The following is a 13,263-nucleotide window of genomic DNA, read 5'->3' as shown; positions in this document are numbered from 1 at the left end:
CATGGATTGGGACTAACAGTGGGATTGTCGTATCAGTGGATGTTGAGGTATTAGAGTGAACTAGAATGTTAGGAGATAATGTTCAGAGAGAAGTATGCAGACAGTTGAGATTGTGAAAGGATTATAGTTGCTGGTATGACAGTATGATGACAGGAGTGAAAGGGCAAGGTGAGGTAAATAACAAGATTTTAAGAATTTAGCTGTGTGCATTAGCTCATGCCTGTAATCCCAGCACTTTGGGGAGGCCGAGGCGAGCGGGTCACCTGAGTTCAGGAGTTCAAGACCAGCCTGACCAACATAGTGAAACCCTATCTCTATTAAAAATACAAAAATTAGCTGGGTGCGGTGGCAGATGCCTGTAATCCCAACTACTTCGGAGACTGAGGCTGAGGCTCTGCTTGAACCCCAGAGGCGGAGGTTGCAGTGAGCCGAGATCACACTGCTGCACTCCAGCCTGGGCGACAGAGCAAGACTCCATCTCAAAATAATAATAATAATAACAAAATAAGATTATAAGAACCCAAGAGACTTTTCATTTATTTTTTCTAATTTTCAGAAATTTTTGACTCACTACATGAAAGAAGGTTGGAATTTAACTTTTAAACCACCACACTCCTATTCTCATTCTCCCAAATAATTATGTTAAATCAATAATCTAGTGTTTATTATAACTATAAAGATTGTCCATAGATGAACCATGTTCTGTCCTGTGATTATATTTCCTTTTTAATACCTTTCCTCCCCTTAGGGCCACTAAATACCTCTGTTTAGTTTTGCTTAGTTTTCTGCATACCTATTATTTATCCCCAAAAGCTCCAGAAGGTCTCTAAAACAACTGTATGTAAGCAGGTATGCTTGGTTATCTATTAGTCCACATTTCTTCCCCATTAGAAACATCCTTTCTAGGGCCTTACATCTTTCTGCTCCAATTTAAATAGTTGCTACACAGCTTTCATCTTGAGACTTTGTTTTACTGTCATCTTGAGAACTCTTTTCTACATTGGATCACTTGAGTCTTGCATCACTCCATCTTCTTGCTTTACTTCCTCGTGTTGGTGAATCATATCCTCCATTTTCATGCTGAGAAAAGGGTGAATGAAATAAAGTTTTAGAGATGATATATGTCTGAAAATATGTATATTCTACTATCATACCTGGGGTATAGAATTCTATTAGGTTGCTGCAAAAGTAATAGTGGTTTTGCAATTACTTTCTATTGCAAAAACCACGATAACTTTTGCACCAACCTAATAGGTTGGAAATTACTTTCATTAATTTTGAGTTGTGTAATTATTATTTAGCCTCAGTATTGCAGTCGAGAATTCTGTGTCTCCCTTGATTTTTAGTATTTGATCATGATCTGTTAGATCTGCTAGATCTCTAAAAACTTTTAAATTTTTATCTTTTTTTCCCTGGTATTCTGAAATTTCACAGTAGTGTATCTTACTAGGGTATCTTTCATTCTTTTTGGTGGATATTGTTTGGCACTTTCAGTTTGAAAGCTTATTTGTTTCAGATCCATGAAACAAAAAAAAAATGGAAAGCTTATTTTTTTTTTTCAGAAAGCTTATTTGTTTCCTTGACTTATTTGATAATTTTCTCATCTCTATTTTTAGTGTTTTCTCTTGGTAATTAAACCTCTTAGATTAATCCTGTGATTTTCTTTTTCTGTGGTTTCTCTGTCTTTTTTTCCACTTTCTAGGAAATTTTTACAACTGAAAAATTTACATTTGTTGTCATATTTTTAATTTTTAAAAGTTCATTTTCTTTAGTTTTTGAAAAACACCCTGTTTTTCTCTCATGGAGATAATATCATCTCTTAAAACTGATAATATGTTTTAAATTTTTTTCTTGAATTGTCTATACTACTTCTGATATCTCTTTTAAGATCTCTGTTTGTCATATTATATATTTGGGCAAATGTGTGGCCATCTATGGCTTTCTTAAGAATGAGACACTAAAGTAACCAATTTAAAGCCGTGTGTGGGCCGGTTGTGGTGGCTCATGCCTGTAAACCCAGCACTTTGGGAGGCCGAAGTGGGCAGATCACCAGATCAGGTGTTTGAGACTAGTCTGGGCAACACAGCGAGACTTTATATCTATTCTATAAATAAATGCAAACAAAAAAGAAAACAATTTTAAAAATAATGAAATTTTAAGAAAAATTTTTAAAAAGGAATGCAAAAGTGCCAGAGGTATTCCTTGCATAAAGGACCCTAAGGCCTGGTAGGTTAAAAATAAATTGTTTGAGACAAAATAAAAAACTATTACATTGTATTTCAGAAGCTTAGGGAATAATAATTCTACCAACATGAGCTTGCATCCAAAATTTTAAAATATATGAGGATATAGCCACCATGACCAAGCAGAAGCAGATAATGGGATTATTAAATATATAATATAAAATATTTTAAAGTTTGTGTTTAAATATTTAAATGATTACAGTATTTAAAGAATAGAAGAATTTGAAAACATGAGCAAAGGATGGGTAATGAGCCAAAAAGACTAAGCAGAGTTTTAAAATAAATAAATAAAATGAAATTATAGATGTCTGAAATTTGCTTCAAATAATTATGGGGGAAAGGTGGAGATGAAACATTATTGACCATTATTGATAAATTGTTGATGCCGATAACAAAGAGAACCAAGTAGAACTAAAAAAATAGGAAACACAACTTCTGAAATGGAAAACTAAGAGCATATGTTAAAGAAGAGAGAGTTAGTGGCCTGAAAGAGCTAAAGAAGTTGCCCAGAATACAACACAAAAAGACAAAGAGATGAAAAATATAAGAGCTAAAGAAGTTGCCCAGAATACAACACAAAAAGACAAAGAGATGAAAAATATGAAAGAAAGGTTAAGAAACATGAAGGATAAACTAAGAATGACTAACACGTGGAGTGGAGTTCCAGAAGTAGGGATTAGAAGGAATGGGGCAGAGGCCATGTCTGATGGAATAATAGCCAGTAATTTCTAGAATGATGACAACCGTGAGTCCTCAGATTTGAAAACGTAAGTTCCTATAAGGATGCATAAAAAGGCCGGGCGCGGTGGCTCAAGCCTGTAATCCCAGCACTTTGGGAGGCCGAGGCGGGCGGATCACGAGGTCAGGAGATCGAGACCATCCTGGCTAACAGGGTGAAACCCCGTCTCTACTAAAAAATACAAAAAACTAGCCGGGCGAGTTGGCGGGAGCCTGTAGTCCCAGCTACTCGGGAGGCTGAGGCAGGAGAATGGCGGGAACCCGGGAGGCGGAGCTTGCAGTGAGCTGAGATCCGGCCACTGCGCTCCAGCCTGGGCGACAGAGCGAGACTCCGTCTCAAAAAAAAAAAAAAAAAAAAAAAAAAAGGATGCATAAAAAGATAGCTGCATCTAAAAAACCTTGGGGGAAAAATGTGGGCTGGATTTAAAGGATGCCTTTGTAGAAGAGATGGATGTTTAACTTGCCCTTGATGAGAAGAGAAAATTTGGACTGGTATGGGGGAAAGAATAGTAGGAAAATCTTATATAACAATATAGGTTTGAGTTGGAGAATAAGATATAAGATTAGAAATAGAAACTATATATGTAAAGACATGGAGGCAGAAAAGTATACAATAGGTTTGGAATAATTAGGAGTTTTTGGAACTTGTTATATGATGTGGATTGACATAGGAAGCAGTTGTGCATAGTTGATACAGCATAGTAGTTTCTATCGTAGTTGTTTGTGTCTTTCCTATAAAGGGAGCAGAGGCAGTAACCCACATCTATAGCAGGCTGACTTGTCCTGGCAAGATCATGGCCTTATATTCTCCATTATCTCTGTCTCCTACTCTTCTCTCTGTATTTCTCATCCTCCCAAATGATCCCAAAGTTTCCCTCTTTTTGTCACATTTGTTCCAGCTGGAGAATCACTCTGATTGGACTGCTGAACTGAAAACATATATTATTGTTTCTTGAGGTGGTGGTTTTCTGTTTTTCCCCAGTGGATTCCAGTCTCCTTCCTTCCCCGTCCTGCCCTGTTTGTGGGCTGATGACTACAAAGTTTACTCAGATTACTTGGCTATGACTTAGAATGAGAGACACTGTTAGGAGATGCAAGAGCAAGAGGAAAGGAAAGTCGCAGTGTGTATTTCCCTTTCTCCTTCCTTGCCTTGCCTTGCTTTTCACAACAGCATTCATCTATGGCCACAACTCCTGTTGGATAGTTCCTTTTTCAAAATTTAGTCTAAATCAGATTCTGGCAATGATTAATAGTTCCTCTTGCCCCTTCAGGCTAAGAGTGATCATGGATTTCTACTGTTGCTTGTCCTCAGATTCTTTTCATTCCTTGTTGGTTTAACTTTTGTCACATCTCCATAAGTAGCCAATTTTAAAAACTCTATTTACTTAAACTCTTTCAGTGTACTATCTGCATGCTGCTAGGACGCTAACTGATAAATTTCCAAAGCCTATGTTGTCCTCAGAAGCACATTGAAGACCAGTGAGTATCATCTCTCGTGTACACGTTTGCAGAAATCTCACCTTTCTTCAGCCCTTGAATTTTCCAGGCATTGAGTTTATTCTCTTTTTAAGTGGCAACAGAAAGCTTTTTTGAGCTTTCTTTTCTTTTTGGCAGTGGAGCCTGGTTCACATTTTCTTCTTTTGCCCTTTTCATTTCATTAGTAGAGCCCAGCTCTCCATTACTTCTATCAAAGTTCCTAAACTTTCTCAGTTCAGTGTCCTCAGTGTCCTTGTAATGTTTCTGCAATGTGTCCCTAGACCTAAAGAAATACGCAACAGTTGCATGTATTAAGAAGTGCTTACTAGTTAGTATTTAAGTCTTAAAACAGGTGTTTTTGAAAAATACAAATACTGAGAGAAAACATAATATTTTTATTCCATTAGTGCATACTTTAACTAATGGGACATGTCTGCCTGTTCTCACTATGTAACTTCCCAAACCTTGGGATCATAAGGATAACTGCAACCTCATCTCTTCTTCCACAATGATTCCTCATAGGAAGTTGCTTTTTATTATTGTTGAAAACCCACCTTAGCAAAGATATGACATCACCGGAAGAAATTTGGAGTATTCTAATGTTGAAACTATGAACTACCTTGTGCTAGTAGTTCTCACAGTGTCCCATAGATGTTGCTGTGTTTCCTATGAAAAGTGAAAATACTCTCTGGCACCCCAGGGCTCCTCAGCGAACAATTTGGGAACCTCAGCATTCTTTGTGCTAATTCTTTTGTGATACATGTGTACTGTTCTTTTTTCATTGCACAACATGTTTTAATTTGTTGCTTTCCACCACACATAAGGCTGATGCCGTGTCTCTTACCTTTTTTGTTTACTTTCAGATCTTAGACTTCAGATAAGACACGCAGATTCCTTAGGTCTACACCAAGCAGTTTTCTTTTTGATCCTAGATTCAATTCATAATAAGACAAAATGAAACACAAGTTGGGACAGTACCTATCTCAACTCATACTGCTCAGCTTTTTTTGGTGGTAGTTTTACTCCATCCAGAATATTGTTGCTCCTAGACTTTGAAATTATCTAACAGCACACCCTTGCCTTATAGAACTGACCTGCTTCATCTAGAAAATTGCCAGCATACCAGCAATCACACTTGCATTTTAAATTCTAAACGTTGGGCCAGGCACAGTGGCTCACGCCTGTAATCCCAGCACTTTGGGAGGCCAAGGCGGGTGGATCACCTGAGGTCAGGAGTTTGAGACCAGCCTAGCCTACATGGCGAAACCCAGTCTCTACTAAAAATACAAAAATTAGCTGTGTGTGGTGGCGGGTGCCTGTAATCTCAGCTACTTGGGAGGCTGAGGCAGGAAAATCACTTGAAGCTGGGAGGCGGAGGTTGCAGTGAGCTGAGATTGCATCATTACACTCCAGCCTGGGCAGCGAGTGAAACAAAAAACAAAAAATAATAAAAAATAAATTATAAACATTAGTGACATCTTATGTAGAAGCTTTAGTCTATATGGTACCTTGTTTTTCAGATACCATGTGACTGGTTTACTTATTCAAACCATGCTGGATATTAGGATTTAAAGTGGGATTGGACACAAATGATGGAGTACTGACATAAAATATCTCTAGATCACAGCCACTCTCCCACTTATGTTTTGAAGAAAGTAACGCTCACTGGGAACAGTGCAAAGTAACAAAAAGTGAAGAGCTTTGTATGTAAAATGTTAGAAACAGATAATCGGTGCCGTGAAGAAAACTCAGCATGGAGACAAAGGATCTCTCAGCAAGGCGATCTTTACTTTCTGCAGAAAGGGTGCCCCTCGCAGATGGGACAATGGCAAGAGCACACCCGAACAAAGGAAAAGCAGACATATATATATATATATATCCCTTATGCATTTGAGTCGTCCTCACTGCTGTGTCCTGCATCCGTTGGCTGGAGCTGGACCTCACAGTCTGAAACTGATTACCAATTTGCTAATAACCTAAAACTTTCCTAAATAGGTAAGTGCAAAGGAGAACAAAGAGGAAAAGGAAGTTGCTTATGAAAGGTTTAAGGAAGCAACAACATTTCCAAATAAGGAAGGGGCATAAGCTATGAACTAAGACTTGCCTGGGCCTGTCCAGACATGCCTGAGTAAGCCAAAGCAACTAACTGGGCTAAAGTGTGATAACTAATAGTTGATAGGAGGCTTTAGAGTAAGGAGCGATTATTCCTAGTGTCTTTTATTTTTAACCCAAGATGAGCTTTGAAGAGGAACTTTTCTTTCTACATAAAACTTCAATGTATAATTCTAGGAAAGCTAGCTTAAGGTCTATGAGGTGACTTATCCTAAATCTCAGATCATTTTGATTTTTATTTTTCTGAGACAGGGTCTTGCTGTGCTGCCCAGGCTGGAGTGTAGTGGCATGATCTTGACTTACTGCAACCTCTGCCTCCCGGGTTTAAGTGATTCTCATGCCTTAGCCTCCCAAGAGGCTGGGACCACAGGCACATGGCACCACACCTGGCTAGCTTTTGTATTTTTAGTAGAAATGGGGTCTCACCATGTTGGCCAGGCTAGTCTCGAACTCCTGACCTCAAGTAATTCACCCACCTCAGCCTCCCAAAGTGCTGGGATTACAGGCATAAGCCACCTTGCCCAGCCTGAAATGTACTTTAGTTTGAATCATGGAATGAAGATACAGAGGAAAGAGAAATTAGTCAATATGTTAATTTTACCAGAGCTTCTGTAATAAATAGCAAATGAGGTGATTGGATCTTCTCTTATTCACAGTAAGACAAAATCTTACCATTTCAGACAGTGTAAAAGTGTAATAAGAACTTCTAACAAGTACTAATTCTGTCTGTAGCGTATGTGCATCTTGCATCTTCCCGATTCATAACAAGTCTTCCTTGCAACAGTGGAAGAAGGCAGGAGAAAGTAAACCTCTCTTCCTCCAATCTAAAAAAATGGAGTCTAAATTACCAATCCTGACATGATTCTTCCAGTTTATTTCCCAAAATAGCTGCTTCCAAAATACTTACACTTCTAACTTGAATAGAATATTACAGCCTTAGTACCCCATCCCTTCTGTATGCCATTTGCTAGTCTTAAAATAATTATATTCTCCTCATACTTCTTTCATGACAATTCTCTCCCATATTAATTATGAGTCAGAGAGAAGAAATGAAGTGGGAGTCCCTGAGATCACATTCTCACTGCCATAGATGTACTTTTCTAATTGTTTTCCTGTTTGGCTATAAAACCCTCTGGCCCATTGTGTTTTGATTCATTTCTTTTCATGTTGCATTTTTTATAGGTGTTTTTCATGTTCATTAGCATCAACTAGATTTATAATTTAAGGTCAATAGATTTTTTTTACTGTATATACCAAGACCTTACATAATAAGATGCATAAGTTTATAAATTGAAATTTGTTATATAAAGTAAGTACTGCTTTGTAGGCCTTAAAAGGAGAAACATTTATCTCTTTATGTGGATGGTGTACAGAAACCTAAAAAACAAAATAATAGAAAAGTCCAGTACTTTATGATTAAAATATATATACATTAAAACATATAGGTAGTGGTCAGTATATGGATTGACCCCAGTTTAGGAACTATGTTCTACAGGTGCATTTAAACACTGATTATTAAAACCTTAAATATATTTCCCCACATGAGCATTTTCAATGTCTACTGTGTATTCCCTCATATAGCTTTGGTATAATTAACTTGTCCCTGGTTTTTGAACATTCAAATTCTTGCTAATTTGCTTTTTAAATTATGTTTTATTGTTATAATAAGTGAATATCTTTCTGTATAAAGCTTGGTCTGAATTTCCCCTTTCTGCCCTACGTACGCAAAATGGGTCTTGCTACCCAGTGGTATTCTTTTGAAAATTAAATGACCTAATATTCTTAAAGTGCTTATTAGCACAATATGTGGCACATTGTGAGTACAGAATAAATGCTATTTGCAGAACTTTTTCTGACTCAGCAATGAGACAAAGAAAAAGGTTTCAAATGAGTTCTTTGAAGCAAGCAAGCATTGGGGTAGTAACATAGCACATGATGACAAACAGAGGAGGGAAATCCAAAAGATTGAAGCTGTAAGAGAAGGAGTTTTGGTGGTTATTCATCTGTACTGGTTGTTCCCAGTTGTATATTCTTTAAGTATACTTTAGGATACCTTAGCTGGAAAGTGTCACAGTGTAAGTTTTGTTCCTTTGAATTAAAATGTGTAAGTTTGATAAAGTAATATACAGTTGAGAAACATTACAAATCTTTTTAAAACAGTGTGACCTTTGTGTGTGTAATTTTTGTTCATTGTATTTGTATTTCATATTTTTGTGATATTTTATTCAAGTGTGTGTCCAATGATGTCTTTTCTGTTTTCTTTATTATTTTTTTTAATTATCCTAGTCACGTGAACTGGAAATTTCAGTTTATTGGCGTGATTGGCGGTCTCTGTGTGCTGTAAAATTTCTGAGGTTAGAAGATTTTTTAGACAACCAACGGCATGGCATGTGTCTCTATTTGGAACCACAGGGTACTTTATTTGCAGAGGTAATAAATGTATTTTATTAATGTGCATAACTCCAATTGAAATTACGTATGTAGGCAGCATAATATAGAAGTGGAAAGAGTGTTAGGCTGAGAGACAGATGACTTGAGTTTTGGCTGAGCTATGCCACTGAATAGGTATGTGACCTTGAGACAAACCAATTATTCTTTCTATGTCTGTTTTCTCAGCTAGAAAATGAGGGGCTGGACTAAACTATAACTAAGATTCTCTTAAGCTTTCAAATTTTATAAGTTTAGTGGATTTCATGAACCATAAATCCAATGCTATTTTCATGTCAACTTGAATTTTCTTCACTGCAGGTTACCTTTTTTAATCCAGTTATTGAAAGAAGACCAAAACTTCAAAGACAAAAGAAAATTTTTTCAAAGCAACAAGGTAATTACTAACAATCAAATACATAGCATTTGATATTTTCTTAAACATCTAATTACCATTTAAAAAGTAATAGCCATCTGTGGGTTTTTTTGTTGTTGTTTATTCATTTATTTCTAATTTCTTATTAAGGAATATTTTAAATGTATCCACAAGTGAAGAGACTAGTGAAATGTACAATCATCCAGCTTCAACAATAGTCAGCTCATTTTATTTTATCCATATGCCATCCTCTCACTACTTTCTCAAATTTGAAGCAAACCCAGACATCCTACTGATTTATTCATAAATATTATAGATTATATCTGTAAAAGATAAGATTTCTTTTTAAAACCTTAACCACATATTACTACTAGACTTAAAGAGAAAAAAAAATTTCTTACCCATTTATTTGTAAAACTACTTATGCTATTTTGCACCAGCCTTTACTAGCAAATAGTAAAAAACTAGTTTTTTTAAGTGACAAATTTTGTTTGTTCTTCATAGATTATAAACTAATGAGTAAGAATTTTTAAATTATGACTTTTGGTTATACATAAATTACTTGTTCTATTTTTGTTATTTTCAATATCTACAGGCAAAACATTTCTCAGAGCTCCTCAAATGAATATTAATATTGCCACTTGGGGAAGGCTAGTAAGAAGAGCTATTCCTACAGTAAATCATTCTGGCACCTTCAGCCCTCAAGCTCCTGTGCCTACTACAGTGCCAGTGGTTGATGTACGCATCCCTGAACTAGCACCTCCAGCTAGGTATGTGTCTGAGATTTTAAGCATCTTATGCAAAGTTATTGGGACATTCTTACGTACTGATTATAGCAGGTGTACTGAGTCTTGTTTTTTTCCCCAAGTAGTATTTTGAAAGTAGTGTTCTGTGTACTTAAAAAGTAAATTGTTTGCTTTAATTTTAAAGTGGTTTAAAATACAGACTTTCTATTACTGTTTTGGTGAGTTACTTTATCTTCTATAAGTGATTCTACAGTAACCAAATTGGACTTTGATCTTGAGCCTGAACCTCCTCCAGCCCCACCACGAGCTTCTTCCCTTGGAGAAATAGATGAATCTTCTGAATTAAGAGTTTTGGATACACCAGGACAGGCAAGCCATTTTAAACCTTGCATAATTCCTTTTCACCGAATGAATTAGCAGTGAAAGCATCATAGTGAATAAGGCGTGTATTTCCATTTAAAATTGCCACTGTGAATTTATGGTTTTTTGTTTTTTGTTTTTGTTTTTTGAGACGGAGTTTCACTCTTGTTGCTCAGGCTGGAGTGCAATGGCATGATCTTGGCTTACTGCAGCCTCTGCCTCCCAGGTTCAAGTCATCCTCCTGCAAGCGATTCTCCTATCTCAGCCTCCCAAGTAACTAGGGTTACAGGCACATGCCACCATGACCAGCTAATTTTTGTATTTTTAGTAGAGATGGGGTTTCATCATATTGGTCAGTCTGGTCCTGACCTCGGGTGATCTGCCCGCCTCTGCCTTCCAAAGTGCTAGCATTACAGGCATGAGCCACTGCGCCCAGCCGAATTTGTGTTTCTTATGGTCTAGTCTCAGCTAAATTTGACTGAGTTGATAGGAGATAACCAACTTCTTAATGTTGGCATGAAATTGTCGTTAGCCTCTGGATGCTTATGGTCCAGAAGAGATAGAATAAGCTGCTTAAGCTAGAGGTAACATAGGAGTGAGTTTGATACTACATGACATACTGCCTGAAATACTATTCTTCTTCTAGCTTGATTAACATACATAATAATGTGTTAGTTTTTTGTTGTTTTGGTTTTGTTTTGGTTTGGTTTTAAGATAGAGTTTTGCTCTTGTTGCCCAGGCTGGAGTGCAATGGCACGATCTTGGCTCACTGCAACCTCCACCTCCTGGGTTCAAGTGATTCCCCTGCCTCAGCCTCCCAAGTAGCTGGGATTACAGGCATGCACCACCACGCCAGCTAGTTTTGTATTTTTAATAGAGACAGGGTTTCTCCATGTTGGTGAGGCTGGTCACGAACTCCTGACCTCAGGTGAGCCGCCTGCCTTGGCCCCCAAAGTGCTGAGATTACAAGCATGAGCCACCGCGCCCAGCCCAGTTTTTCAAATTTTTTTTTTTTTTTTTTTTTTTTTTTGAGACGGAGTCTTGCTCTGTCGCCCAGGCTGGGGTGCAGTGGCCGGATCTCCGCTCACTGCAAGCTCCGCCTCCCGGGTTTACACCGTTCTCCTGCCTCAGCCTCCCGAGTTGCTAAGACTACAGGCGCCTGCCACCTCGCCTGGCTAGTTTTTTGTATTTTTTAGTAGAGACGGGGTTTCACCGTGCACCGTGTTAGCCAGGATGGTCTCGATCTCCTGACCTCGTGATCCGCCCGTCTCAGCCTCCCAAAGTGCTGGGATTACAGGCTTGAGCCACTGCACCCGGCTCAAATTTTTTAGATAAGTTTTATATAAAAGTAATGGCTCCAGCTACTTGGGAGGCTGAGGTAGGAGGATTGCTTGAGGCCAGGAATTCAAGAGCTCTCTAGGCAAACATAGTGAGACCCACCTCTAAAAAAAGAAAAAAAAAATTTTAAAGAATGAGTATCTGAATTTTACTTTTCACTCCAACATTTATATTGACTTTTGAAATGTTTTTCCTTAGTTTTATCATTACCAAATAAGTTGTTTTCTGGGTGTTTCTATGGTTTAATGTGTATTTAATATTTTACAGGATTCAGAGACTGTTTTTGATATTGAGAATGACAGAAATAGTATACTTCCAAAATCTCAATCTGAATACAAGCCTGATACTCCTCAGTCAGGCCTAGAATATAGTGGTATTCAAGAACTTGAGGATAAAAGGTAAAGAATATATACCAAGTTTTGCTACTACATGTTTGGTACCATAATTTGTTGTCTTATTATTAATTGACATTTCTCTTTTCAGATCTCAGCAAAGGTTTCAGTTTAATCTACAAGATTTCAGGTGTTGTGCTGTCCTGGGAAGAGGACATTTTGGAAAGGTAATCTTTTTGGATTTTTTTGGAATATCTACAACATTAATAACTCAAGTGGAAAATAATTATTTTAATTTTATTTCAGGTGCTTTTAGCTGAATATAAACACACAAATGAGATGTTTGCTATAAAAGCCTTAAAGAAAGGTGATATTGTGGCTCGAGATGAAGTAGACAGGTTAGTTTTTAAAAATGAAATTGTTTATTTTTCTGAATTTGTAAGTTAAGAGAAATGATGTATATATTACAACAGCAAAATTATCACGATTTTACAGTAATATGTGAAGAAATTAAATATAATGTATCTATATTTGACATAAGGTAGACATTAGTTTTTCTTTTTTGCCCCTTCCTTTTTACCCTTCCTGTGACAATTAACTGGTTAATGGATACCAGAAAAAGATAGTGAAATGTTTAAACTAATTCTGTTAAGGTTTTTATATATGAAAATGTTAAAGTGTTTATATGGAATAGAAACTGTTATTCATCTGTTGTTTGGTGGGGCTATATTTCATTCTATCTTAATGGAAATGATAAAAAGTCATTTACAAATAATCTACAGTTAATGGAATGTTTTAAAGTATTTTACAAAGCAGAATATGTTATCTTATTTTTTCCCTCTATTTTTCTTAAAAACATGTTTTTTGACCCTAACGTCTGGGTCTAATTAAGTTGTGGATACATCTTTTTGTACAATTTTTTATTTATTTATTTATTTATTTATTTATTTGAGACAGAGTCTCACTGTCTCCCAGACTGCAGTGCAGTGGTGCCATCTTGGCTCACTGCAACCTCCACCTCCCGGGTTCAGGCACTTCCCCTGTCTCAGTCTCCCAAGTAGCTGGGACTACAGGCGCATGCCACCACGCCTGGCTATTTTTTTGTATTTTTAGTA

The 13,263-nt window shown here is 37.0% G+C and overlaps 1 protein-coding gene across 1 annotated transcript in view; it reads left to right on the top strand.

The window, feature by feature from the left end:
* Positions 1 to 13,263, top strand: part of PKN2 (protein kinase N2) — a 161,015-nt gene that overhangs the window by 117,835 nt on the left and 29,917 nt on the right. Inside the window, exons 9-15 of the mRNA XM_007978053.3 lie at positions 8,856 to 8,999; positions 9,318 to 9,393; positions 9,968 to 10,142; positions 10,361 to 10,487; positions 12,084 to 12,214; positions 12,300 to 12,375; positions 12,455 to 12,546. Of these exons, the coding sequence (XP_007976244.1) occupies positions 8,856 to 8,999; positions 9,318 to 9,393; positions 9,968 to 10,142; positions 10,361 to 10,487; positions 12,084 to 12,214; positions 12,300 to 12,375; positions 12,455 to 12,546 (821 nt within the window). The remainder of the gene's footprint in view (positions 1 to 8,855; positions 9,000 to 9,317; positions 9,394 to 9,967; positions 10,143 to 10,360; positions 10,488 to 12,083; positions 12,215 to 12,299; positions 12,376 to 12,454; positions 12,547 to 13,263) is intronic.

Source organism: Chlorocebus sabaeus, chromosome 20 (assembly GCF_047675955.1).
Source record: "Chlorocebus sabaeus isolate Y175 chromosome 20, mChlSab1.0.hap1, whole genome shotgun sequence".
NCBI classification, from domain to species: domain Eukaryota; kingdom Metazoa; phylum Chordata; class Mammalia; order Primates; family Cercopithecidae; genus Chlorocebus; species Chlorocebus sabaeus.
Note: the sequence above shows the minus strand (reverse complement) of the source record. Positions and strands in the feature narration are given on the sequence as shown.